Below are 27,893 nucleotides of genomic sequence, written 5' to 3' on the forward strand. Positions count from 1 at the left end.
TATTGCATTAGTGCGCATAGTTTTGGAAAACGTTTTCACGAGTGCGGTAATCAAATTGCGGCAAGGTGCAAAAATTAGGTGCGTGTGATACCGAAATCGTTCACGAGTGATGGGATAACACTTACGTGAGTCAATAGAATGTCCTGCCGTGTTCAGCGGTCGGGTAACTCAGAAACGCTCTCCTGGATACCGGGCGGGTGAGGAGGAAATGCTCGCGGTTATGTTTTTAAACAGCCGAGCTAGGTTCCGATCACGTGGGCGCATTGTGGCAAAGGAAGTCGAAAAAAGACTTCTCAATGATTTAGTCGAACATTTGGGAAACGGAGTGCAAAATGAAGATAATACATAATAACGGTGCATGATGTTTATACTCAAAAAGTGAAAATGAATTTACATAAAACTAGGACGACTGCTCCCGTCGTTTCAATTACGTGAAGGGACATGTGGACACTAAAAAAGGACTAGAAGGAAAAATAACCATGGTGAAAACGGATAGTGTGCGGTTGAAGCATGATTATATGCAAGGAAATGTTGTAGAAATTCAAAACATCTATACATTCCAATGTACTGTACTGATTATTTTAGTGAAAGTAAACAATAAGAAATATATAGTCAAAAATAGAGGTACCAATAGAGCTTCTATTTCATGAAACATAACCAATTTTTGCACCTTGCCGCAATTTGATTACCGCACTCGTGAAAACGTTTTCCAAAACTATGCGCACTAATGCAATACCCTGTATTCATATAGTGGCGATCCTCACTCCACTTTTTTTATTTATTTAAGCCCCGAACCACCTCACCACTAGTACACTGTATCAGGACTCGTTTAAAGTCGTGTTATTTTTACCTAGACATGATGACATTATAACATTAATTTGTATTTTCATCTGATTGTTTGCATATTAAGGAAATGTTTTATATATATATGATATTGAAGGTGATGGTCCTGTATTCGTCTTCTTCCACAGGCCCCTGACGAAGGGTCACATGACCTGACCCGAAATGCATTGGGCAGAGTTGTAAAGAATGTTATGTTCCCTTAAGGACATTAATTGCCAAGATATTCTCTAATGAATGAAGAAAGAAATAACTGATCAATAAAACTCTAAGACAAAGAAAAAAATGGAGTCATGAACTTTCATTAATAATTGAATAAAATTAGGAGAAGAAACAAGTTCAGTTTCTAGTTGAACTACAGCGCACTGTTAGTGGAAGTTAATCAACCTCCGCACAATTCGTACAAACCACTTGTTATCATAATAGTACAACCTGTCCCTAATCTGACGCACAGGATTACTTTCCCATTCCGCTGCCGGTATTGTTGCATAGTGCGCCTTCAACTGATCAATAAAAGCCAAAGGTTGGGTAGCTCTAAGGTCTAAGGGTTTCCTTGCCCTATTCGGGATAGTGCATCGGCTTTTCCATGCTGGGGCCCGGGGCGATAAGTAGTGACAAAATCATACTCACTAAAAAATGAGACCCATCTCATTTGGCGGGGTATGAGTGCGCAGGCAGATCGAAAGAACTGGAGGTTCCTATGATTTGAGTAGATGGTGATTATGTGAGGGGAGCCTAAGAGATAGTGGCTCCATTCCTGTAAGGCTAGTTTTATAGCCAGCAATTCCCTTTCTCCTATTGTGTAGTTCTGCTCTGCGGGCAAGAGTGTTTTAGAAAAATAGGCAACAGGATGCATCTGTCCGGTGTCTCTATCTCTTTAGGAGAGAACCCCTCCTACAGTATATTGAGAGGCATCTACTTCTATGTAGTAGGGCTGTGTATTGTCAGCATGTCTAATGACAGGAGCCATGGTGAACCGTTCTATCAAGGTAACGAAGGCCTATTCTGCTTCCTTAGACCATTCAAACAAGACTCCTTTCCGAAGTAGCAGTGTTTTAGGGGATAGGACTTCAGAGAAATGGTCTTTAAATTGCCGATAAAAATGTGCAAGCCCTATGAAGGATTGTACTTCTTTTACCGAGCCGGGACTGGGCCATTTTACCAGGGCTTCAATCTTCTTTGGGTCCATATGGACACCTTCTGGAGTGATCACAAACCCCAGAAACTCCACTTGTGTGGTATGGAATGTGCTTTTGTCGAGTTTAGCAAACAGATGGTTTTCTTTCAGTTTTTGCAGGATTTTCTTTACGTTCATGACATGCTCTTGTTCAGATTTTGAATAAATCTAAATGTCATCAATATAGACGATCACAAATATGTTGAGGTATTCTCTCAAGATCTCGTTGACAAAGAATTGGAACGCTGCGGGGAATTACAAAGGCCAAATGGCATTACGCAATATTCGTAATACCCTAAACTCGGTGCGAAACATGATCTTCCACTCGTCCCCCTCCTTTATTCGAATGAGATGGTAGGCCGCAGGAGATCAATCTTGGTAAATATCTTGGCTCCTCGTACTTGATATAAGAGGACCGAAATAAGAGAAAGTGGATATTTGTTTTTCATGGTGACTTTATAGAAGGCGCAGTAATCCAAACAAGCGCGCAAACCTCCTTCTCGCTTAGGGATAAAGAAGATGGGGGAAGACACAGGCGACGTAGAGTGTTGAATGAACCCCATCTCTAACATTTCCTCAATGTACTTCTGCAAGTAATCTGTCTCTGATGCTATTAACACGTATATACTACTGACTGGTAATTCCGCTCCTGGTATGAGATCTATTCGGCAGTCATAACTACGATGGGGTGGCAAGACAGTGGCTTTCACTTCATCAAAGACTTCTCTGTACTCTTCATATATTGCCGCAAGGCTGGATATGTCGGATAAGGTATTCACAGCACAGCACAAAAAATTGTTCCATTCAGTGGCCTCCTTGTAACAGTGCAGCATGCAGTGGTGGGATTTTAGGGTCACTGTTCGGGAGATCCAATCAATGTAGGGGTTATGTGCTTGCAGCCAGAGTATGGCTCCAAAACTGCGTGTGTCTATGAGGGCAAACATGAGAGATTCAGAATATCCATTACTACAGACCATAATTACAAGTGGAGTTTGATAAGTGATCAACCCTGAATACAGTTCTATTTCATCTATCGCTCTCACCGGTTCTGGATGTGCTTTCATCACAAAAGGGATTCCTGCATCACGTGCCAACTTTATATCAAGGAAATTTCCGGTGGCTTGCTGTTGATGCGTCCCTTTACGTGATTTAGGGATCATGGCAAAGGAACTGCTGGATATTCACTTGGTGTATTAAAAAGGGAGGTCTAAAAAGAGGGGACCGACCAACACTTGACATGCATTAGCACTCGGTCTGCCTCCGGTCCCAATATACTATCCATGATGCCTGAACTCTGACAGTCTGTCAAGTTGTTGTCAATTAAGATTGGATGAAGCTGCACAGTGGACAGGGGGTGCGGTTGACGTGTTTTGCTGGACCTATTAGCAGAAGCACCCAGTACCACATTAAAGTCTCATGCCCGCGCAATGCACCCGGTCCGATGGTACTTACTTACCGCCAGACTGCTGTAAAGAAGGCAGGATCATCTGTGTTAGGCCTGTACAGTGACACAAGTATCAGCAGGTGGCCTTGGAGGATTCCGGCCAGTATGAGGTATAGGCCCTGTGGGTCGCAGAGCACTTATTGAATGCTCTGCAGGCCCCTGCACAGAACTTCAGCCACTCCCCTAGCATAGTTTGAATAGCAGGCCACATGCTTCTCACCCGCCAATGCACCCTCAACTGTGTCAAGGTCTGTGGAGAACCAGGCCTTATGGGCCTGGTGGCGCAGGGCACGCCTTAAATCCCCGGGTTCACCTGCCTTATCGAACAGAGACACGAGACACTCTACTGAGGATGGAAACCAGGTTTATTAGCTGCAGCCAAGCACAGTTATCCCAGAAGTTACACACAAGGTGGGTTCTGAGGAGACTGCCACTTCAATCCGTTGCGCACAATCTTTTATAGGAAACACATTTACAGAATTCACCTCTTACACATACAAAACGGACCAATGAGAAAAGTTGGAAAACAAGCTATCAAGTATCTCAAATAAGCCCCTTTCTCAGACCCCGTGTGTTACCCCTCCCAACAATTTAATTAGTAATGGTTGCAACAATCCAATTTGCAGGTGGCAGGACGTTTTTGTGTGCCTCAAAGGATAGCTGTGTAACAAGAGAATACAAGGAAAGAATGGTGAAGGCCATTCGGATAAGATAATGTGAGGAAAGAATAGGAGAAGGCAAATAGTCAGTCGAGACGGGGATCAGTCAACCCAGACATGGATTAACGAACTCGGCCAGACCCTGACATCGGTTTCATAAACAAGGGCAAAGTGCACTTTTTTGACAATTAGTATGGAATACTGAAGATTGTACGTAGCCGATTTTTAAGTAATCTTCCATTCCGCCCATTGCAGTCGACTCTGGTACCCATAAAATGCGTAACTTTTTGCACCGAGAAAGCGCCTCCAAGTCTTCGCTCTTTGCCCAGAAAATTCTCCATCTGTAGCAATCTCTCACCTGCTGAGGAGTGTGAGTTTTCCACCTTTGAGGTATGGTGGTCTAGCTGCTCTAGCCGCTACTTGTTTCTGTCTAACTTCTCTTTCAGATAGTAGAAGCAATCAGCCAGAATGTCTATTTTGGCATCAATGGTGTGAAGGCTCTGGTTATGGTCCATAAACCTGGAGCATATATTTGAATCTGGAATTGTGTCCCCCTCAGTTCCAGTGTCCTATGCAGAGCCCTCCTGCAAAGTATCTACAGCACGTATCGATTTGTGTGATTCAAAAGGCAGCTTAGACTATTGGTGTCAGCCTTCCCCATTGACTCCACAGTCTGACCCAAGGTCTTGGGGCAACAGCGAGGCCCATCAATGGACGACGGGAGCAAGAAAATAGAGTGGCACTTGCCTCCCTCCAGGTAGTAGGGCCCTCCGGGAGCACAAGCAAGGCTGCCAATGAAACATCAAAGGAGAGAGCCCAGGTTGCAGAAGCCTGTTAGTGGTAACACTTGGGCGGTCGACCGAAACCAATCAGGGCCAGGCACCTGGGGCAATAGAGTGTTGCCGGGATTCTGCACATACACATAACTATGCACAGGAAAACAGGACCTCAGTGTATAGGGGCTGAACCTTCCTACCACCTTAGTACCCAAAATCCCCAAAACGACTAGCTATAGTGTCTCATTCGTTCTCCTACATAATCATGAAGCTACAAATGATTAGACAACCTAGAACACAACACTCCAGACTCTCTCAGGAATCGTGGTAGCAGTACACACCCTTTTGCTCACTCACTCGTACTTGTCCACAGTAAGAATTGATAGTCACTGTTATAGTTCAAAATTTTTATTTTAACTACTGTGCTCTATAATGCAGTATACGAACCACTACCAGCAGCAAAATGCATAAACCTAAAACAGTAAGCATCGTTGCAATTCCATAGATTACAAAGGGGAATGTCATCATATACAGACAGTTGATAAAAGACTATAAGGCCCAACCACCCTCCCCTCGGTAAGAAGAACTTTCATTATATAAAGGAAGATCTCTGGGCTTTGTTAGTAGACACCATACCTTAGTGCCTAGATGGTATTTCTACATCATAGGAACAGCATAGCTCTTCGCCCTGGAAAGGGCCCTCTCCAAGTGTTTTTTAGAACAACATGCATCCCCATAATATCAACGCACAAGTTTTCAGCAGCGCAGCTATGTTAGCAAGTTTTGTCTAGGTGCTAGGGACTGACCATTGTTTATCGACCTTGCACATCGTGTTCAGACTAAACTCCAGGAACAGCCAGAGAATGCAGAAAGCAGATAGTTCTCATGTGAAAGGCACAAACAGAGTCTTGCAAAATAAAGTCATGTAGTAATGTGCGCAAAAGCAGCATCATGGTAGCAGAGCTCATGCTATCTAAGCATTGTCAACAATGACCCTAAGGGCCATATAACAAGAGCAGGGTCCATTAACAGATGTGGAGCTGTCGCTGTATTGTCCTGCCACACCTCAGGGCTCCACCTTTTGAGGGGGGCACAAACAGACAGGCCACAGACCACAAGGGACTATCAGAGGGGGGATCCGCTGGGTACCCACTTCCTCAGCAAATAGCCTAGGACCTACTGTACTACACCATATATTGTTGCATTGGTCTATCCCAACACAGGGCACCACAAGGCTCCAGAGTCTGCCCATATATACCTATCACTTCCCTTACTCTCAGAGCATAGTGGTAGCACCCTCTGCCCAATCTCTTAGGTTAGCCTGAGACCCCATACCCAGATGACTTGGTCTGAAATGGGATTGCCAATCTTTCTCTGCAGGATGGAAATTCAGCGTTAGCAGATTTGCATGTGGAACACAGCATTTGTTCCAGGACTGTTGTGGCTGGAGTGCCCCTCTGACCCGAAAAGGGACAGTGAACTGTTTAAATAATAAAACCTCTGTGTTAGAGGTACAGCTCTGATGCAATGATGGGTCTAGATGTTATAATCTGTCTCCTAGTGGGCAACGCAAGCACTAGGAAATCTTGTTCTAACCCTAACCTTGAACGTAGTGTTCAGATTATGTCACAAGAAAAGCTTTGTCTAAAGTCAAGTAGCATGTATAGCATTGTCTTAGAATAATATCTTAAAACATGTAAATGTGATGTATATCTTCTCAGCCAGTTCAGAACGATTGCATCAGAAAGCATCCCTGATACCAAACCTCACATCGCAGCCTGCAGGCTCCTCTGAACCATAGCTGCACAGCACATCCTCGACACAGGCATTTGCATGTCACGTCTCACATCCACAGCATCTTCGATGGTGATGTAGGATTCTGTAACGCAGCCCCACAGCTTCTTCAGAACCGCTGGTGCATGAATAATCTTTGAAGCAGGACTTTGCCTCACAAGGCCCTCATGGCATCCTCACCAATAACTCAGGAATCCGCATTGCAGCCTCGCAGCTCCTCTGAGCTGCTGCTGCATGCCGCCACCTCGACAAAGGATCTCGCAACGCTCCACAAACCAGGATTTAAGGTACGTTCAGCGGGCTTAACTGGGTCCTGTATGCGGCCCATCTTTCATCGTGGTCAGCCTGAACTTGTGGCTTTGTCAAACCAGGATTTAAGGTACATTCAGCGGGCTTAACTGGGTCCTGTATGGGGCCCATCCTTCATCGTGGTCAGCCTGAACTTGTGGCTTTGTCTGAGTACGGAGCGATCAGATAACCACAGCTGACGCTTTGTGCTACTAGGCACTATAATTGATTTAAACTTTGAAACTGCATATTTCCAGCGATACAGTTTTGATTTTAGTCATTTTAATGTCAAATAATTCACTAAATTGTATTATATTTTTTCTAAATTGGCACGGGATTTTTCTTGTGCTGAGTTTTTACTCTATTAATGTTTGAAGTGCTGCATAAACACTTTACATATTGCCTCTAAGTTAAGCTGGCTGCTTTTATGCCAAGCTACCACAGGGTTAAGCGTAGGTTAATTTGGGGATGTTTGTGTTTCACCCTGACATAGATTGTGGTTGCTGTTGAGTAGGGTTTCAATACCCTCAATCAGTAACCCAATTTCCAACACACCTTAAAGGAGTCTTGGCGCTACAATTGCAGTAAGCCCAGCTGATGCATCTAGTTCTGAAATATCAAAATTTTTAGCCCCTTTCTGAAGATGGCGAGGGAGCTTGCACTTCTGAGCTCCATTGGGAGCATGTTCCAGAGTTTTGCGGTGCCATATGAGAAGCTTCAGCGGCCCCAATTTGAGGACCGTATTCTAGGAAATGTTCATAAGTCTAGCACCTATGGAACATAGGTGTCTGGACGGTTCGTACTAGGCACAGAGATTCCTGAGAAATAGTGGTCCTGTGTTGCTCACTGCCTTGTATGCTAGACATAATGACTTGAATTTAATTAGTCGTGTTACCGGAAGCCAGTGGAGTTTACACATTTCCTTGGCTACTCATTCATGCTTTGGGATGTTAAGCAGAAGTCTTGCAGCTTCATTTTGAACTTTCTGAAGCTTTTTTTGATATTGCTTCGTCATGCTCAGGTAGAGCCCATTACAGTAATCCAGTTTTTACTGAATTAGTGTAGTTACTATCGTCGTCCTAGAGTCAGTGGGGATTTAAGGTAAGATCTTCTTAAGTTTCTTAATCAAAAAGTGGGAGGCAGAGATGATGCCATTTGTCTGGTAAGATAGTGTTAGTTTATTATCAATCATAACTCCCACATGTTTGGCCTTCTGAGCTGGTTTTGGCGGTTCACCCATCTTTGACGGCCACCAGAGGTTGTTCCATCTGGGCTGCAGGTTACCGAAGACTACTACCTCGGTCTTCTCAGTGTTAAGCTTAAGAGAGTGTTTTCCCATCTAACTGTTTATTTCTCTCATACAATACTGAAATTGTAATGTGGGGACGCTAGATGTTTGTAAGCTGCCACCACTATCTGGGTGTCATCAGCATAAGACATGAGACCAAAACCGAACTCTCAGATAAAAGGGGCGAGTTCAGATACGTACACGTTAAAAAGTGATGGACTCAGAGTTGATCTCTGTGGAACTCTGCATGGGAGAATTTATGGATCTGATTTATACTTGTCCAATGTCACTGCTTATCTCCCTTCTGAAGGAAACTAACCAAGTTGTACCTTGGTTAGTTTCCCGTCATCTGCAATGTTAACTGATAACTATTGCGTAAACATTTCAGTTCTGTTATTATTTGACACTCTTTTGTTATGGCCGTCTGGTGAGTTCTCTTTTACCTTATTTGGAGGACAAGAACAGTGCCATGAACCAGATGTATATATTTCCATTATTTAATACTTATTTTTGACACAGCTGAAAAACAGCATAACAAGAAATAGCTGGGAAGTTTCTGAGCTCTATTAGGACTGACTAGTGTAAGTAATATTAGATTCTTCACAATGCAATGTGTGGGTTACATGCTACCGCAGAGGTGCCAACCAAGCTATTTGGTGCAAAGTCTCATAAGGAATTTTCCTTATATCTGTTCTGGTCATACAATGAAGACATTGTTTCCTTGATTATATCTTTCTGTCTTCAGTATTTTCCTTCTGTGAATGGCACAGTTTTGTCCAGTAAGGTAGTTACAGTCTGGAACACAAAGATAGGCAACCATTAGGATTCAGCTAGCTTTAAAAGTGTTACAGAGGTGCTGTGGTTGACTGAAACATATCCTGATCCCTCAGTGGACAGGAAGACTAGTTATACAAGCCATTCTATTCTACAACTCTCTCGTACTTGGGAATCGGTAGAATGTAGCTTGATAGAATCAGGTCAGAAACCAGTCAGAAGATAATACTTAAGTATTATTTTAACCGAAGTTCTAAAAGTATTTTCTATACAATTAATATTAATCAATCCAAAATGGTGGTTATTTTACTATTGAAAGATGAACATTTTAGTGGATTATGGCAGGACTCTCTAACAACTATAAACCCATGGAATCCATTTGTGGCAGTGTAATAGGTAATCTTGTGAAGCACATAACGAACATTTTGTCTAGGTTTATCATTTTAGGAATTCTATTAGAAAATGTTCTGCTTCACATAGGTTTAATTTCACGATGTGCATGGCCACCGATCTCTTAACATCCCTCTTGCACAAAGATTTAATTTAAGAAAAAAAATCTCAAAGCACATTGGTGCCATATAATGCACATTTGAATGGTTACTAACAAGAAAAAACATAATGCAGACCATGGATTGAGATTAAATCTCACAGCAAAAGCGCCTCTGTTGCCACCTCAAAATTAGCCTTGTCAAGCAGCCTTTCAATAGGAAGCAAACAGGGTATTGCAGGGTGTCATTAACATACTGGAGTGAAGATTGACCATGCTTTGTGACTAGATCCTCCAGTGCACTACCAGGGCAGAGGATTAAATGGAGATGTAGGGTACACCACAACAGAGGGTCACAGTCATGGACAAGTTCTGATGTGTAGAGCAAGACACCAATATCAAGAAATCCTCCTACAAACCTTTTTTTCTAAACATTTCGAGTGTATCATAAGGTCACTCACAATAACTTGTGCATCAATCTACCAGCAGGACTGCTCTCCTGTTCCCTAGTCCCTGAATCGCCCCACAGATGGCATTGAGTAGGACAATCATAATGAGGTGAGTTGATATTTCTGTGCCAATGTATGGGGCTTGCCTCAAACTAGACTAGACAATACTTGAGGAGATTACCTTTTCTAGAAAGATGACTATCATCAAGAGTTGTATGGTGATTGATTCTGGTTATCAAACAGATCCAGCTTTTGGCACTAATTCTGGTCTAACATCTGTCTTTCAAAACAATCTACTAAAAAAAACGAAAGTAAAAAACATCAAAAAAGTAAACATCAATCTCCATACCATGCACTGATCCCAGAAAGCCATACACTCCAAGCCGCAGCTTCTTGTTTTGTTGTGTCCCATTGATAACTGGATCATCGGTCCATAAACCAATCCAGTAGTTACTGAAGAAGGCAGCTGTCTGCTGGACCATGTAGAAAATTATGATCAACATCAGATGGCGGACACCCATGGTCTTAAAGTACTTCATGTATACGGATAGTTTCACCTACACATACATAAAAAGAGATCATTTATTTTTCAGCTTAAGATGGAAGGTTGCGAGCTTCTTTCTAAACGTTTTCACTAAAAATAGTTGTGTCTGTGTGTAAGAGTTTTATTTTGTATCATTTTATTTGCAGCAACAAATGGAAACTGCATTCTGTCGTGGAATGGACTGTCATTATGTTTGTTTTAATCCCAGTTGAACATTTTTAAATAAAGTGGTTAAAAAAAATACTTGTGTCACTTATAATGAGAACATTTTCTATTGCTTTTTCTGCCCCATTCAGATTTCTACTTCTGATTATCAATACAATCTCAGCTCTAGCCTTGCATGGCAGCAGAACATGAATCTGTTTGAAACAATTAAGAGCAAAGGTCCAGATTTTGCAGAACCTTGATCCCATTATTGAAGATAAACTTTGACAGTAAAATTTCCCAAGTAATATCATTTGGTTAGAACTACTAAATAACACATTATCTTTCGTATTTCTAATCTATTTTTCTTAATGATTTAAATGTTTTCTTTAGTGATGAGCAGATTAATTGTATATCATACTGGTCTCTTCGCAGATCAAATCCTGCAGGAGGAGAGATCAACATTTGGATCCCTATCTCAGTGCTCCTTAAAGTTATTTTTTCTGACGTTCACATAAGTCTAGCAACAGCTGCTCAGTCATGCCAGACCGTTAAAAAACCACTGTAGTTGTGCCATCATATACTGTAAAACACCAATACACTTCTTCTCATTTTAATGGGGAATCTTCTCAAATCTTTATTTTTCTTTTCTTCAGTTCTGTACTCCTTTCTAATGTCTCATTCAGACTCTCTTTCACCTAGAAGCGACTTGTCGTTGGGGAAACGCACGTATCATGCCCACAAAAAATCCCATAGACTACTGATTTTTTTGTAGGTAAAGTTTGTGACATGATGTCTATTTTGTCAAGACTGTTTATCGAATTGAGAAGGAGTAACTGATATTCATGGAGTAAGTAACATGATATGACTGGTTAGGTTAGCTTGTTATTTTCGTCTGCTCCAATTACATCCTTTCACCCAATTGCTACCTTGTTCTCAGGTAACAAAAAGTGAAGATTCTATAGCATACTTATAATTATGGCTAATGAAATGTAATACAATACTTGAGACAGTTACTTTCATGCCATATCCACAAGTACACATAGGGAACTATTAAATCTGCTATGAAGATACCATTCACTCTTCAAAAGGCTGTGTATGGAGAATGGAGTTAAATATTTGTTAATGCACTTCTTTTTCATAACTTCAATCCAGACTGAACTAGAATGTCTTCTTGCTCTGTTGAAGATTCAGCAAAAGCAATGTGTGAAATTATAATTATGTTCTTTCCCCAGAATACAGGCCCACATGCAGTACTTTATTTGATCTATTGCAATAAGAGGATGTAGCTTCTCTGCAGCATCCCAAGTAGTGACACCATTCATCGACATTATACAAATGACCAAGAGTTACTGCTACAGAAGGCTGTACCCAGATTCGACTTACTAAATGCCACGAAAATGAAAAGGTGATTTTAATTACTGTACTGCTGTGTAAGTTGTTCTTTAAGACATACCTTTCCAGTGAGTGCTTTGTCAGCTTCTGTCAATTTCCCAAATGCTTGTCCTGCCTCCTGATCTAGGTGAGTAATATTTCTTTTCAGAGGATTGTTTGTATCGTTCCTGAAAATAACAAGGATAAATACATATATTCTGATTCAGCAAACACACCATTTAGTACCCCCAGGTGCTTTTCAATTGATCTTTAATCAAATGCACCAATGTCACACATTTTCCTAGCACTTTGCCAGCAGACAGGTGTATAGCTATTTGGACAGCCATAACAACTTCTTTTAGCATTAACAGGTTTGAAAAATGCTCTACACAAATGGCAAGCTGAGAGCGGCAACCTACCAGACAGCTGTTTCATGGGCCACTTCTGGACCATTCGCAGAGAACTTTCTGTTTTTTAAATCTTTGGCTGGACCTATAAGATTGTAAACATGAAGGTGATGTAATTTTTGTCAATCAAACTAAAACAATTACGATTAAATCTGAAAAGGTAATGAAAGAAACAGTGCCACACAAATCAGATATTAGGGGCAGTACCTCTGAATGAGATCTGTTAATGCTTCCTTTAGAGATATTTAGTTTTTTTACTCCTACCCCAAACAGATTAAAAATGAATAAATGCAAGTACGTACTACAAACTGAGTGCTGAGACGGTGTGTACAATTCTATTACAGGACCGGAGGCTTCTGATTATGCTATCTCTTTCTTTACTGTAAAACACAGCAGCCAATGAAAAACATACAATTAGTCAATACAAACTACATTGTCCATGATGCTTTGCATCAGTCACGCCTTCTCAGCCCTCCATAAGAGCGATGAGCACAGTCCGATCATCCTCTTTCTTTGCTGCTCACAGCAAGAGCTAAGTACTCCTTTATGATACTATTACTCATTTTATTGTACTTTGATAAGTGCCAAATGTACATAGCACGTTGCGCTACAGTGTATAGTAATAATATGATTTTCTGCATATTGGGTGCTTATTTCCATGTTTCTTGAGGGCACGCTTTGCGCATTGTGACAGAGTTCTGCTCTGGTTGCCAGCGCTGCTGGGCTCATTATTTTAATAACGCACTGTGGTATCTTCCACTCCGGTCTCCCACTACCCTCCTGTCCCTTAGCACGCCGTGGAACGCTCCGTGGTGACATCTCTTAGAATTTCACCACTGCGAGGGTTCCAAGGCGAGCGCCGTGATAGACGGCTGACTGTTGGTGTTCGAGTGTGACTCCAGCTGGGGCTGAGGTCGTTGACAGTTACTTCTGGTACTGCAATAAAGACTTCAAGACTTTTATGCCGTCTCCTTTGCATGTGTGGACCTCCACTACACTGGCGACGAGGACAGGGAATACGATTGTCACGACCTCAACACGAAGAGAAGTATGGAGCACAACGACGGAATAACGAAGAAAATCGTAGCGCTTTAAGAAACTGAAGGTACTATCCATAAGGGTGGCGAAGGGAGAAATAAATGAGATTGGAAGCCACATTGCGTGTAACGAAATAAAATTCAAAGCGAGAGTGATACCAGGGAAAAGAGCGCTGGAAATGCTGTGTGACTGACTGAAGTTAGGAGCGGAGAGCTAGCGTTAAGAGGCTTTGCGGACATTGGTTCGGAACTGACTTGGCACATAACTAATGGGTATGTTAAGAGGAGCAAAAGCATTGAGGGTGAAGGCGTGAGGAAATTCGCTTGTCATTGGCAAGGGACTTAATCGATTTACAAGCGGCAGCTAATTGAAGCAAAGGAAGAGCGCTGCGGGGGAAACCAGGAATTGTGACAGTTTCTCGGCGTGGCTGCGTGTTGTGCTGCGAACGGCATCTGAGGCGTGGGAGGCTGAATGAAACTGGAAAAAACTTACATGGCCAGAGCTTTTTGAGTGACATAATTGGAGTGAACCCGGGTACTTCACGATACGAAGAAAAACACCAAAGCATGACCACTTGAGGAATTAACTCTTCGCGGGGACCTTTTGCCATTCAGCTGTTATCTGCAATCAAAGCTCAGTAGGAAGTCATTTCAGGCTGTGTTTTCTGTTGAGTTTATAAGAGTTTCATTCTTCTCATATCCTAGTGGAGGTTTCCTGTCACACGCTAAGGGCACACCTAGTATTCAAGTGTAAAGATAGGAGACCTGACTGAAAGAGAGCCTATAGTACAACAGCGCCACCTTGTGGGCTCCAGAGTGCATTTATTTTGTATTTTCACGTGTAAAGAGGAAAATGTGTTTGAAAGATACATTTATTTGCATGTTATCTGTCTAGTGTGAAAACTAGGGGTCGTACTAATCCATTCAAGCCTAGTTAACATTTACAGAAGAACCCTGAGTAAGCATGCAAAACGTGACTCCACCCCCCATGTTTCTATTGAGTCCAGGGGACCCTGCTATACAGTGGAAGAAATGGAAAAAAATGTTTATGAACTATGCTGTGGTATGCGGGCCAAATCTGGGGTTGGAGAGAAAGGTGGCTTTGTTAGAATATTATTTAGGGGAGGAGGGGGAAGAAGTTTTAGAGCATCTCCCAGAGCTAGGGGCGCATGAGGCTAGAGGACTAAACGAGTTCGAAATTAGTATTACAAAACTAGACCTACACTACCTTCCTAAAACTAGCACCATCATGGAAAGATATAATTTTGGGAAAAGAGGACAGAAGGAAGGGGAATCTATAGAAGACTTTGTCTCTGATTTGCGTAAACTTGCTGCAACGTGCAAATTTGGAGGTTCAAGTGAAGAGAGAATCAGGGACCAGTTTGTGTTAGCGTGCACAACAGAACGTGTACGAAAGGAGTTGTGGTTAAAAGATGACCCTCCATTGAGAGAAGTACTTATAGTTGCCAAGCAGGTAGAACACATGATGCAATGTGAGAGTGAGATAAAGCAGGATAGTGAGAACAAAGACAGTGAGGGGAAGGTCAAGGTGAGTGAAGTAGAGGCAGAAGGCGACAATGTACTGGAAGTCAAATGGCAGAAGATGGGGCTTAAAGAGCAGAAGGAGAGCAGAGTGGGATGGTCTTTTAAAGGGAACTGTTATAGGTGTGGTAAGCAAGGACACATGGTGAACGATAAAGACTGCCCCGTGCTCAAGTACACATGTAACAAGTGTGGCAGGAAGGGCCATTTTAGACAATACTGCAGGAGTGGTCAGGGCATTAAGAAGCAAACCAGAGACAACACGAACAGAGTGTGTGACAATATCGTTTTGGAAGTTCAGAGTGGTCAAGTCAGCAGCCCAAAAGACACTATAACAATCGAAGGGACTGGCATAGAGGCTATGTACGACTCGTGCTATAAAATCACGATCATCAATGCAAAAGAATTTGAAAGGGTGGCCAAAGGTAAGATCAGGTTAAGCAGAATGGATGTTAGACCTGGGGGGTATAGTGGTCAGCCTACTAGTATGAAGGGATACTTCTGGGGCACAGTAGAATATAAAGATAAGCTTACAGTATCAAAGGTGTATGTATCCTCAAAGGGAGACAACATTCTAGGGTGGCAAGCTCAAAAGGATTTAGGCATATACCTTGACCCAAACAAAACCCCACAAATTTTAGTACAGGAAGTGAAGGGAAATAGGGACAGCATGGAGAGCGAATTCAAAGAGGTTTTCAACGACGAATTGGGATGCCTGAAGAATTATTCTCACAGGATAAAACTGAAGGAAAACGCTGAACCGGTGGTAGCAAAGGTGAGGAACCTTCCGATAGCGATTCAGGAGGCAGTCAGAGACGAACTAGAAAAATTATGCAACCAAGGGGTCATAGAGCCGGTGCAAGCAACAGAATGGTTGGCGCCGATCGTCGCAGCAAGGAAAAAGGATGGATCGGTCCGTCTATGCATTGACCTTAGGGCATTGAACAAGGAGGTGATCGTGGACAAATTTCCTCTGCCAAACATTGCGCAAATGATGAGTATGTTGGAAGGAGCTAGGGTATTCTCCACACTGGATCTGACCTCGGCCTACTTCCAGATCAAGCTCCATGAAGATTCACAAGAACTTACATTGTTCGTGACGCCCATGGGTGCATTTAAATTCAAGAGAATGCCCTTTGGGGTGGTCTCTGCAGCGGCGGTATTCCAGAGAATCATGGGGAGCATACTGAGAGGAATACCCGGTGTTTTGTGTTACCAGGACGGCGTAATCGTGTTTGGCAATGGCAACAAACAAAATGACAGAAGGTTGAGGCAAGTGCTGGCGAGGTTTAAGGACCAAGGCCTCACTGTGAAGAGGGAGAAGTGCAGAATTGGGTGCAAGGAGCTAGACTTTCTGGGGCACAAGGTGACACCAGGTGGGATCCGTCCGAAAGTCGAGCTACAGAACACCATAACAAACTTGATGCCTCCAAAGAACAAAGAAGAAATAAAGTCGTTCATGGGAATGCTGGAATTCTACAGTAAATTCCTAAGGAACTTCGCGGGCAGAACATTCGCCATTCGACGCCTACTCAAGAAAGATGTAGGGTTCAATTGGGACGAGGAATGCCAGGAGGAATTTGAGGATGTAAAGAGAGCACTGGCAGAGGCACCCAGCCTGAAAGCGTTCGTACCAAACAGGAAGACGGTGATAACGACCGACGCGAGCTCGAAAGGGCTAGGAGCAGTTTTTGCTCAAGTAGGGGCGTGTGGAGAAGAAACAATAGCCTTTGCATCAAGATCGCTACAAACGTATGAGATGAACTACTCAGTGATCGAGAAGGAGGCATTCGCGGTACACTGGGCCATGAGCAAATTCAGAGACTTCATCTGGGGGACAAAATTCACCCTTCGTACAGACCACAAGCCCCTAGTTGTAGTGTTTAACAAGAAGGGACTGGACGCAATCTCGAGCAGAATCAGGCGATGGGTGGTAAATCTACAGGAATACACATTTTGTGTCGAGTATGTACCTGGAACAAGGAATCTTGGGGCAGACTGTCTCTCACGGCTGGTAGAAGAAAAGGGAGAAGACGAGTCAAAAGAAAAGAATAGTGAAGACAAGGATGACTTCCAAACAGAAAACGTGTGCGTGATCACTCAAGGGGCCATCAGCGAAGAATCTTGGAAAGAGGCCTTGGAGGCAGATGACCTACTTTTGGGAGTATGTGAGAGAGTAAAAGAGACGTGGAGACACGAAGATAAATGAAGCGAAACACTACGCCCATTCTGGATGGTCAGGGAAGAACTGTCTGTAGCCGATGGGTGTCTGTTCAGAGGAACAAGGCTGATCCCGCCCAAGGCGGTGAGGGAACAATTGGTGGACTTAGCCCATGACGGACATTTGGGCATCACCAAGACCAAACAGAGAATGCGGGAGGACTACTGGTGGCCGTGCATGGACCATACCATCGAAAGGAAAGTGAGAGATTGCATCCCTTGTACGGTTAGTGACAGGGTCTTGAAACAACACACACCGCCCATGATTTGCAGGCCACCCCGTTCGGGACCGTGGGATGAAGTGGCGCTGGACATAATAGGCCCACTGACGGGAGAACTGCGCACACCGTACATCTTAGTCTTGGTAGATCTGTACTCAAGATGGCGAGAGGTGAAGGTAGTACCTGAAATCACCACAAAGACTGTCGTCGAGTTCTTACAGGAGCCATTCCTCAGAGAAGGATTGCCTAGCAGTTTTCTAACAGACAACGGAGTGCAGCTGTGCTCAAGGGAAATGAAGGACTTTCTAGAGAAGTATGGGATTGAACACAAGCGCTGCGCGCTTTACCACCCTGAAACCAACGGAATGGTAGAACGGTTCAATAATACTTTGAAAGAAATCATCCAGTTAGCTAAGACTAATGGACTAAACTGGAAAGAAGAATTTGTGAAAGCTTACTGCCTGACCCCACACCAGACGACGGGAGCAACCCCATTTGAATTGCTCAGAGCGAGAAGACCCAAAACTAAACTATCACCAGGATGGATGGGTTGGCACAAAGGATGGACTGATCACTCTAGGGAGTCCAAAGGGCTAGACAGACAAGGCAAGGCCATGTTGGAAAGGAAGGAAAGGTTTGATAGATTACACTCCACCCACGATGCGGGCTTCAGGGTGGGAGATGACATAAAAATCAGAGCACCCACAGGGAAAGCGAGTTGGTCGAAGTTCAGCAGACCCACAAAGATTGTTACATTACTCAGAAACGCGGTGAAAACTCAGGAGGGAAAGATTTGGAAGTTGGGAAGAGTAGTGAGGTATCATCCCCCCAAGGAAGACACTGGAAGGGGGGAAGTTAGAGGGGACAAGCCACAGGGGAAAGGAGAACTTCCTCCCAGGAAACATTTTGTAATAGCTCACCCTGCCAGTAGGACAAGCCAGAGAGTGGTCAGACCGCCCCGTCATCTGGAGCAATATGTCACTAAATGATGCGGAATAGGTTCTGATAATGTTTTTGTTGACCTTTTGCATTTTGTTATGTAGGGAAGGGGGATGTGTGGTATCTTCCACACCGGTCTCCCACTACCCTCCTGTCCCTTAGCACGCCGTGGAACGCTCCGTGGTGACATCACTTAGAATGTCACCTCTGCAAGGGTTCCAAGGCGAGCTCCATGATAGACGGCTGACTGTTGGTGTTCGAGTGTGACTCTAGCTGCGGCTGAGGTCGTTGACAGTTACTTCTGGTACTACAATAAAGACTTCAAGACTTTTATGCCATCTCCTTTGCATGTTTGGACCTTCACTACACGCGCTTCTTGGCGCGACATTACCAAACCGCGGGGCGGTTGACGGGGACCGGTTTAACGGTCGCGCACTTCACGTGCTGGTGTTTTGGGCTTCCCTGATCACCGGTACACACCGCAGGAGCCGGGTGGCTTCCGTTCGACGTGCGCAGCACAAGCGAACCCATTGGGCTCTCTTTAGGCTCCTTTTGGGCTCGCGTTGGGCTGCGCATGCCGAGATCGGTCCGTTTTAGTGTTTTTTGCCACATTAGGGAAAAAAGTTTGTTGGAGAAAGAATGCCTGACTGGTTGAAAGAGACGTCCTCTGCAGGAGTGAGCACATGCTCCAGATACTTCAAATTTTGGCTCCCACGCCTTGGACAGGCTGAAATAGTTTAAGTACAGCTTTGCTGAGGGGGCTTGGTATTACAAGTAATTTCAATTGTGTGCACATTGGCTGACCCCCCCCCCATTACTCCTCCTATACTATTTTATATTGAGACTTGATTATATTAACATTGATTATACTGCACCACTTCATTAGAATGGAAGAGTGGATGCGATACGAAGATGAGGAGGATGTCTATTATGAGGGACAGCCGGAGACTGTCCTAGAAGATAACATAGTGGAGGCTCTGGACGCCTCCGTCCAATCCTCAGTGAACAGGGCCATTGAGAGCACAGTACCCAACACTGTGCCACAAGCATCGGCAGCTGCACTTAAACCAATTACTAAGCAGCTTGAGAGTTTTGCCAAACGTCATTGGTTCACTAAAGATATATTAAAAATGTTTAATCCTCCAGCTACAGACGCAGTAAAAGAGTGTCAATGGCCGCATGCTAGTGCTTTAAATTCACTACCTCCAGCTTCCAGTGGTGATCATGAGTACTCAGTGGTAGGCAAGGCGAAGAGTAAGCAGAAGGTCAATGTGGATACCGATACCACTAACACCGATACTGACACTACTACAACGGATGAAGAAGCCACTCCCAGAAAGAAAGCTAAGAAAGTGGCTTCTTCAACCCCGGAAATTCCATCTAATACTCCCTTCACCTTCAACCCTAGTGATATCGTACATCCCCGATCTTCAGAGTGGGCTCCGGTGCCAGAAGTTACTGTATACCTACACGAGAACCTTCAAAAAGGGTTTGATAGGAGGTCCGTAATCGGCTCAGGTCAGAGTGTCCTCGTCCTGATCTGCCAGACAAGGTCGCTGAAACTCCCGAAATAGATGTAAGCTTACTCACCTTTTTGAAGAAGTTCGCAAAAGACCCCAAGAAGGGGATAGACCACGCCTGGCGTGGCTGTCAAGACAAGCTCCTTGACGTCGTCGGTCCTCTTACAAAGATCCTAGAGATGGCCCTGGTGGCCAATGAGACGGCCAATCCGGTGGATCTGAATATCCTGGCAGGATGGACACAAAGGGCAATTTGTCTGTTGGGCAATGCCAATTGTGCCATTTCCACGGAAAGGCATACGTCCTTGCTTATGCGTATGGACTCCAATCTTACCAATCTGGCGGCCGCGAAACTAGGACCCCTCGCCGAAGGCAACCTCTTTGGAGACTGTTTTGTTAAGGATGTGTCGAAATATGTGGGGACATTCACATTGCTTGATAAAGAACAATCAGGCATCAAATGTGTCTTTCAGCAAGGCCTTTTCAACAGGGCCGGACGAGGCAGGGGACGCTCGTCAGGCCACTTCTCTAACCATGGTCCCCCCAGAGGCGACTATGATTGCGGAAGAGGAGAGTGGGACTCAACTAGAAGGGGTACCTTCTACCCCACTCGTCGTCGATTCGACAGACACCGATTCCACAGAGCAGGATTTCAGGTGCAGAATTCCACAGGTAAGCGTGGTAGACTTGTCTCCCTTACCATTGGGGGGTCAAACACAATTCTTTGTTCACAATTGGCAAAACCTGACACAGGATGCGTGGGTACTGCAAACGCTTCAGGGGTTCCATCTGGAATTTTACTAACCACCCTGTCAGGACACATTCCCCAATTCTCTCAATTTTTCCCAACAAGAGTGCATTTTTATAGACGACAAAATAGCCAAATTACTGCAAAAGCACGCAATAACACCATGCAACAACAGGCCTCACGGGTTTGCATCATTGTCTTTTTGGTCCAGAAGAAGGGTGGTGGCCACAGACTGGTTCTAAATTTGAGGGAGTTCAATCAGTACCTTATTTACATACATTTCAAGATGGAGGGAATCCATCTTTTGGCGGATCTCCTGAAACAGGGAGATTGGATTGTCAGGCTAGATCTCAAAGATGCCTACCTATCCATTCCCGTTTTTCCTCCACACCGCCGTTTCCTTCAATTCCAATGGAAAGGTCGGTGGTTTGAGTATTCGGCCCTTCCTTTTGGGCTTTCCTCGGCTCCTTGGTGCTTCACCAAAGTGATGAAGCCGGTGGTAGCTCACCTTCGGGAGCAAGGGGTGCGCATGATTATTTAACTGGACGACATTCTGATCATGGCGCAGATCCCAGAAGTGGTCTCGCAACATCTCCAAATGACAATGTCTCCATTGCAGAGTCTGGGGTTTGTAATCAACCATTCCAAGTCATCGCTGATTCCAGCGCAGACAACAGATTTTCTGGGTTTTGTGATAGATTCCCAGAGGGCTCAATTGAGTCTTCCCAAAATGAAGTTAAAGGATGTCAAGAAGGAGATTACTCCAGTCCTCAACAAACAAGTGGTTTCTCTCAGAGTCATTGCCAGAGTAGTGGGATTATTAGCGTCACCCATTCAAGCGATTTTCCTTGGACTGCTGCATTACAGAGCATTGCAGAGGTTAAAAATCCAGCATTTGCAGAAAGATTTATCTTATACGGATCTGGTCCCATTGTCACAATAGGTGAGAGAGGAGATGCAGTGGTGGCTGGGTCACGTGGAAGCGTGGAATGGCTGAGCGATATTCAGTTCACAACCAGAAGTTATCATCGAATCCGACACCAGCCGTTGGGGCTGGGGTGCGCTCTATGGAGATATCTCCACAGGCGGAAGGTGGTCTCCCCAGGAATTGTCACTACACATAAATTGTCTGGAACTCCTAGGGGTTCCTTTGCAATTCGGACTCTGTCTCCCAAGCAGACCTTATGTTGGATCCTCCTACAGATGGACAATGTTTCGGCGGTGAGGTACATGAACAAGTTGGAAGGAACGAGATTGTTTATTCTAGTAGGGATTGCCAAGGATTTATGGCACTATTGCCTGAATCATCAGATTACGGTAATAGCGGAAACACCCCAGGTCAGTCCAACCTGATAGCGAACTGGAATTCCAGACACCTCGGAGATTACAGCGATTGGTAACTGCTTCCGAGCATATTCCAATGGTTGTAGGAGCTTTGAGGTCCTTGTCAGATGGACCTGTTTGCTTCCAGGCTGAACCGGCAACTTCCCAACTTCTTCAGTTGGAGACCGGATCCAGCGGCGATGGCGACAGATGCCTTCCTTCACGATTGGGCGGGGACATTGAATTATGCATTCCCACCTTTCCTTCTAGTTCCCAGAGTGACATCACACATTTTCAAGCAGCAAGCGGAGGTGATTCTAGTAACTCCCCTGTGGAGATCGCAGCCCTGGTTCCCGGTGTTGCTGGAGATGAGCTGCGATCTTCCCAGGATGTTTCCGTAGTGGAAGTCCCTACTCATGGGACCTCACAAGGATCAACATCCTTTGATCCTACCGGGGCGGTCATTGCTGATAGCTTGGCGACTTTCAGGCAACAGTGGGAAATGCCGGGATTTTCGGAGACAGCTACAGCTTTCATTAAGTAAGCTTGGGCTCCTTCAACCAGGAAACTGTACTCTTCAGCCTGGAAAGGCTGGATGGGTTAGTGCATGGAACAGAATTTGGATCCCGTGGGGGCAAGCATACCCCATATTGTAAATTTCCTTTCGGACAAGGCAGCTGAAGGTTTGGCTTACCGTTCAGTAAATAACTTTAGATCAGCCATTTGGCGGGCCATAGTCAGGTAGACGGAAAAGCGGTTGGTATGCACCCAATGGTATGTAAACTTCTTAAGGGCATAATGGTGACTAACCCTCCTAAGCCTAAGTATTCAGGCTTATGGGATGTCTCCTTAGTCATTTCTCTCTTTAACAACTGGCCAGCAAATAATCTTCTGTCGAGGAAACAATTGTTTGCCAAATTGGCGATGCTGTTATGCCTGTCAGCTTGTAGGCGTTCCTCGGATGTGCGGGCCTTGGACATTACAGGTAGAGTATTTACTCCGGAAGGAGTTTCCTTTACTATCACAGGTCGTACAAACACTCTCTTGAGACAAATTGAGTATAATGCTTTTCCTAGCAATGATAAGTTATGTGTTGTATGATGTTTAAAAGCATATGAGGATTGTACTAATTTTTTGAGACCAGAGGGTTCTACTCAACTTCTAATTGCTTTGCAAAACCCCTTCAAGCCTGTGTCTGCTGCGACAATAGCCAGATGGCTTTGTTATGTTATGAAATAGGCTGGTATTGACATTCAAATGTTTGGTGCACATTCCGTGCGTTGTGCTATAGAATCAAAATCATATATGTTGGGTTCTAACATTCAAGACATAATGCGTTGTGCTGATTGGTCATCCAAATCAACTTTCAAGCAATTTTATTATAAGCCGGTGGGAGATATAACATCTGTTGTTTTTGATGTAGCGTTAAACTAGCATAATCTGAAGCCTCCAGTCCTGTCATAGAATAAAAATTTGAAAGCATTCGCACCATGAATTTTCGATTCTATTAAGGACAAGGAGGCGAGGATTATCCCACCCGGCTATGTTACAATATTATTGTTCATGCTTATCCACCTGTGTATGATGGAATGTTGAAAATTTCAATAAGCGGAGATTACAGGTTGTTTATATTTTTCTTCTAGGAGCAGACAAGAAATCTGAATATAAATTTTCTTCAAGTTGAAGTCTTTCGATGGATCTTGGTTCCATGTTAACTTCCATGTTGGAGGACGTTATCTAATTATTTCTGGTTGTCTTAGTGGACTTTTAATTTTGAGCAAAGAAAGATGGGACTGTACTCATAGCTCTTATGGAGGGCTGAGAAGGCGTGACTGAACAAAGCATCATGGACAATGTAGTTTGTATTGACTAATTGCATGTTTATCATAGGCTGCTGTGTTTTACAGTAAAGAAAGAGATAGCATAATCCTCGCCTCCGTGTCCTTAATAGAATTGAACATTCTTGGTGCGAATGCTAGCAAATTTTTCACTCTGCCCGACTATAACGCAGCCACTGAAAATATACAAGAAACTACATATTATGCAGCACAATTGCACTTTCCTTCTATAAAAGGAGTCAATTACAGTTTGATTTTGGCCAATGGCTAACAGTTTTGGCGGGATTTGGGGATCATGAGAAAAAGCCCCTTTACTCTGAGTGACATTCACCATGAAGGTAACATTATCCTAAGCCTTCTTCCTGGCTCTTTCCCATTATCAGTGTGAGGGTGGTTTCTGCAGCATTTTGATAGCGAAAGAGAGAAGAAGACAGCATCAGGCAGCTCAAGTTTGAAAAAAAACCTGAAATAGGCAAACTGTATATCCCAGAAAATATTTCATAGTTTCAGAATAGATTTCTTACTTTCTGGATTGGAGTTCCCATTTTGTTCTGTGCAGGCATAAGTCTGAAGGAAATCTGCAAATGCACCGTTCTGGAGTAGAAGTTCAGAGTAGGAGCCCATCTCTGAAATTTTGCCATCCAACATCACTATAATTGTGTCCATCTGTGGTAAAAAGGTTACCCCATGGGTAACAAGGACTCTGGTCTGAAAGACAAAAGCAAAGCGCTGCACTGTTTCTCTAGGCGTCTGAAACATTATGGCACGTCTACTTATATTTTCTTAGGAGATCAAAAAGGCAAGGGTGGGGTGGACAGAAATGTATGGACCAAATGTGATGCTCATCTTCCTGAGTAACAAGTTAATTATGCAAAAACGTGAATAGAAGTTATTAAGAAAAGGTAGGCGACTAGTAGTGCTGACCACAGGGAATCACTAGGATGAATTGAGTTTTGTATTCACCAGGATACTAACTTGATGTTCAAAGTCAGATCAAATTATGCAACAGTGCTTTACCAACTGTGCAATTGAGTCTCCCTGTTAGGATTTGTGGTTTTTACTTTTTATTGTTTGCCTATATTTGTTTACTGAATATATTGATTTTTATAGTGTATGTTATAGACAAATTGTTTTTATCATTGATTACTTTGTTTTTAAACAATGTGTATAATTACATTTTTATGATATGATATTAATAGAGCTCATGATGTTATATTTCTAATTTGGTGGCATATTATTTTTTTGTTGGGGCTCTGGTAAACATATTTACCCTCATGCGGTGAAGTGCAATCTTGCAGTGAACAGTGAGTGATTGTGGGTAAGCATTTTAGTCTGCAAAGGGAAAAGTTTTTTCTTCTATTATTCCGACTACTCCAAAATACATTTGGCCTAGTCTTTACATACTCTTGGAATTCTTAGTGACATTATCCTGTCTCCGGCATAAATTCCATTTTAATATGGTCAGAAGTAGAATCCTACCTGAAATAGATTTGAGTGAGCAAGTTTCCCTTACTATCTCATGAAGTGCGGAGGACAGTCCTCCGGTGGATACTCTTTAAAAGGCAGAGCTACATAGTGCATTTTTCACATACATTAGCTAGAATTCCAGAGTCTCAGAATAAACGATTCCAATACATTTTTGTTGTGTCATGCAGCCTCCCAATCCCTAGAAGATTGGAAGGCTCATTCTCCTAAAAAAATAACTTTAAAACAATGGTGATAAAATAATGGCCCTATCAGCAGAATTTCCCCTCACAAAATGTTAAAGATGTGCATATATTTTCCAACAGTAACCATCTTGTTATGCAATATCACATGGCCTATTACATTTCAAAGTGTATATAGCTTCTTTGATTATTTCCCCAGCCTGCCTCTTTCTTTTAGTATCACAGCCCTATGTTATAACTGAGTTTATACTAAGAGTGGGCAGGATGGCAAAAACAATACATTCCTCACAATCACATGACAAAGACTGGAGAGCTAGTTAAATCCTATAGCCTCATATAGCAATGCTCAATCACACATTGTTCTCAGGATGGAAGCGGTTACACCAATTGTTAATTGAAATAATTTAATACACTTATAACACACTATCCAGGCAAAAGAAAGTTTTACAACCAATGGAGTTCACCAATTTGGACATGGGGACCATATAAATGAAAAGAGTCGTTCTCGATGGGGAGCCCTATGGGACTCCACAGGCAGATAACTCGTAAGATGAGTAAAAAGGAGGTAAAAGTACCAATTGAGCTCACCCGGTCAAAGAAGAACATAGTCATTTTAGGACCTGTTTACAAATCACCAAATTAAAAAGATGAGCTACAAGAATGGTGTATCAGATTGTATCGAATGCTGCTGAGAGGTCAAGTAGGAACAGAGCAACACTGCTTTACCAGTCCTTGATTATCTAAATATCATCTGTGGGAGAAAGCAAGGTACTTTAACTACTTTGTTGGGGTTTAAAATTGAACTGAGAACTATCCAATATGGTATTGGCTTCCAGATATTCAGAAACCTGCCTATTAACAGCTTTTTCCATAATTTTACCTCGAAGGGATATCAAATAACTAGGAAAGTAATTAGCCATTTCAGGATCCGACAAACAGCTTTTTAAAAGATGAATTTGCTGGGTTAGCTTCCAGCTAATTGTCACGTCGTGATGCAGTCTAGTAGTTGGGGGGCGGAGCCGGGAACCAGGAACAGGAATGGGAGGGACAAAAAAGACCGAGGGGCAGTTACGAGTAGGGCATGAAGGAATAAAGATGTGTTGAATACTACTCTCCGGCTCCTGTCCTATTTGGGGGGGCATGACAATGGCGACGAGGGTGGGATGACAACTGAAGCCCACATTGCCCAAGACCCCTGCCGCCTGTGGACGGCCAGGAAAACAGAGAGCCTGCAGCCCGTGTCAGCGCAGCACGTAAGGAGCGCGAAACGGAATGCTCCACACGTTGTGGCTGAATGCTGCCAAAAGCGCGAGAATCAGCGCTGTTTTCAAAGAAGTTGCTGCCCGTGCCCCGACATACTGATTAACATAGCGGAGGTATTGCCCGCCGACCTATGTGCCTCCGGAGGGTGGCCCGACACCCGAGAGCCTGCAGGGGTCCCGATGCGATGCTCGGAAAGAGCGCGAAAATCGAGAGCACCATTGAGCCAAGGAAAGCTGCTGAAAGCCGCCACTCACCCCAGTAAAGAAACTGCCTGCTGACACGAGGGATCGTCGGAGGGAATTGGGGAGGCAAGATCGGGCTGCAGCCAAGGTGCGGAGAGGCACTGAAAGAGAGAAAGCGAAGAAAGAGAGAAAGCGAAGACCGGACTCGAGACCGCCTGCCGATGGCACCAAAGAGGCGTGGGGTGAATCCTGAGTGTTCACGCTCCCAAATGATGAGCCAGTAAACCAGAGACCTTACATTTGGCACTCATATAAAGTAAATCTCGAATGACTATAAACACAGTCTGTCTTGAGCGGCGGCCATCTTAAAGTCAGGCACCAGCCATGGGCCCCCATTGAATTGTATGTGTCGGCCATGTTAGAGTCAGGCAGTTGTGGAATCTGCCAACAAGTGTGAGAAAATACAACCCTTGAAATCAACAGAAAAACATAAGCAAAGGCAAGAGGCTTAACAAAGAAATAAGCACAGGCAAGTGCAAGAAGGAAAAATAAGCAAGATGCAAGTGACGAAATAAGACTGACACACATACGACAAGCATTGATGAATGCACGACAAACAAGTAATAAAACAAGACTGCGTAAATACAAGAGATAGAATGAGGAAACAAGCACAAGTAAAAACAACAGTAGAGTGAACAAGCACAAGTGACCGCAGGAAACAATCAGCGGTGAAGACCAGAGGAAACCACAACATGCATTGGCAAACACAAGAGAACAAGCCTTGGTGAGACAAATACAAGAGAACAAGCCCTGGTGAGCGCACACAACCAGTGTAAGCAAACACGAACGACCAAACACAACAACCACGAACAAAGAATCATACCGCCAACGGCTGAGTGGCGACCAAGCTGATCTCAAGAAATCAAGTCCGTCTACCTGAAGCTTGCG

The 27,893-nt window shown here is 43.7% G+C and overlaps 1 protein-coding gene across 1 annotated transcript in view; it reads right to left on the reverse strand.

Annotated features, from left to right (window-relative positions):
• The window catches only part of LOC147688567 (multidrug resistance-associated protein 1-like), a 900,980-nt gene that overhangs the window by 314,426 nt on the left and 558,661 nt on the right, over positions 1–27,893 (reverse strand). Inside the window, exons 19-22 of the mRNA XM_086941435.1 lie at positions 24,358–24,541; positions 12,458–12,530; positions 12,121–12,226; positions 10,326–10,533 (exon numbers count right to left, since the gene is read on the reverse strand). Of these exons, the coding sequence (XP_086797561.1) occupies positions 10,326–10,533; positions 12,121–12,226; positions 12,458–12,530; positions 24,358–24,541 (571 nt within the window). The remainder of the gene's footprint in view (positions 1–10,325; positions 10,534–12,120; positions 12,227–12,457; positions 12,531–24,357; positions 24,542–27,893) is intronic.

Source organism: Lissotriton vulgaris, chromosome 10, assembly GCF_964263255.1.
Source record: "Lissotriton vulgaris chromosome 10, aLisVul1.2, whole genome shotgun sequence".
Classification (NCBI taxonomy): domain Eukaryota; kingdom Metazoa; phylum Chordata; class Amphibia; order Caudata; family Salamandridae; genus Lissotriton; species Lissotriton vulgaris.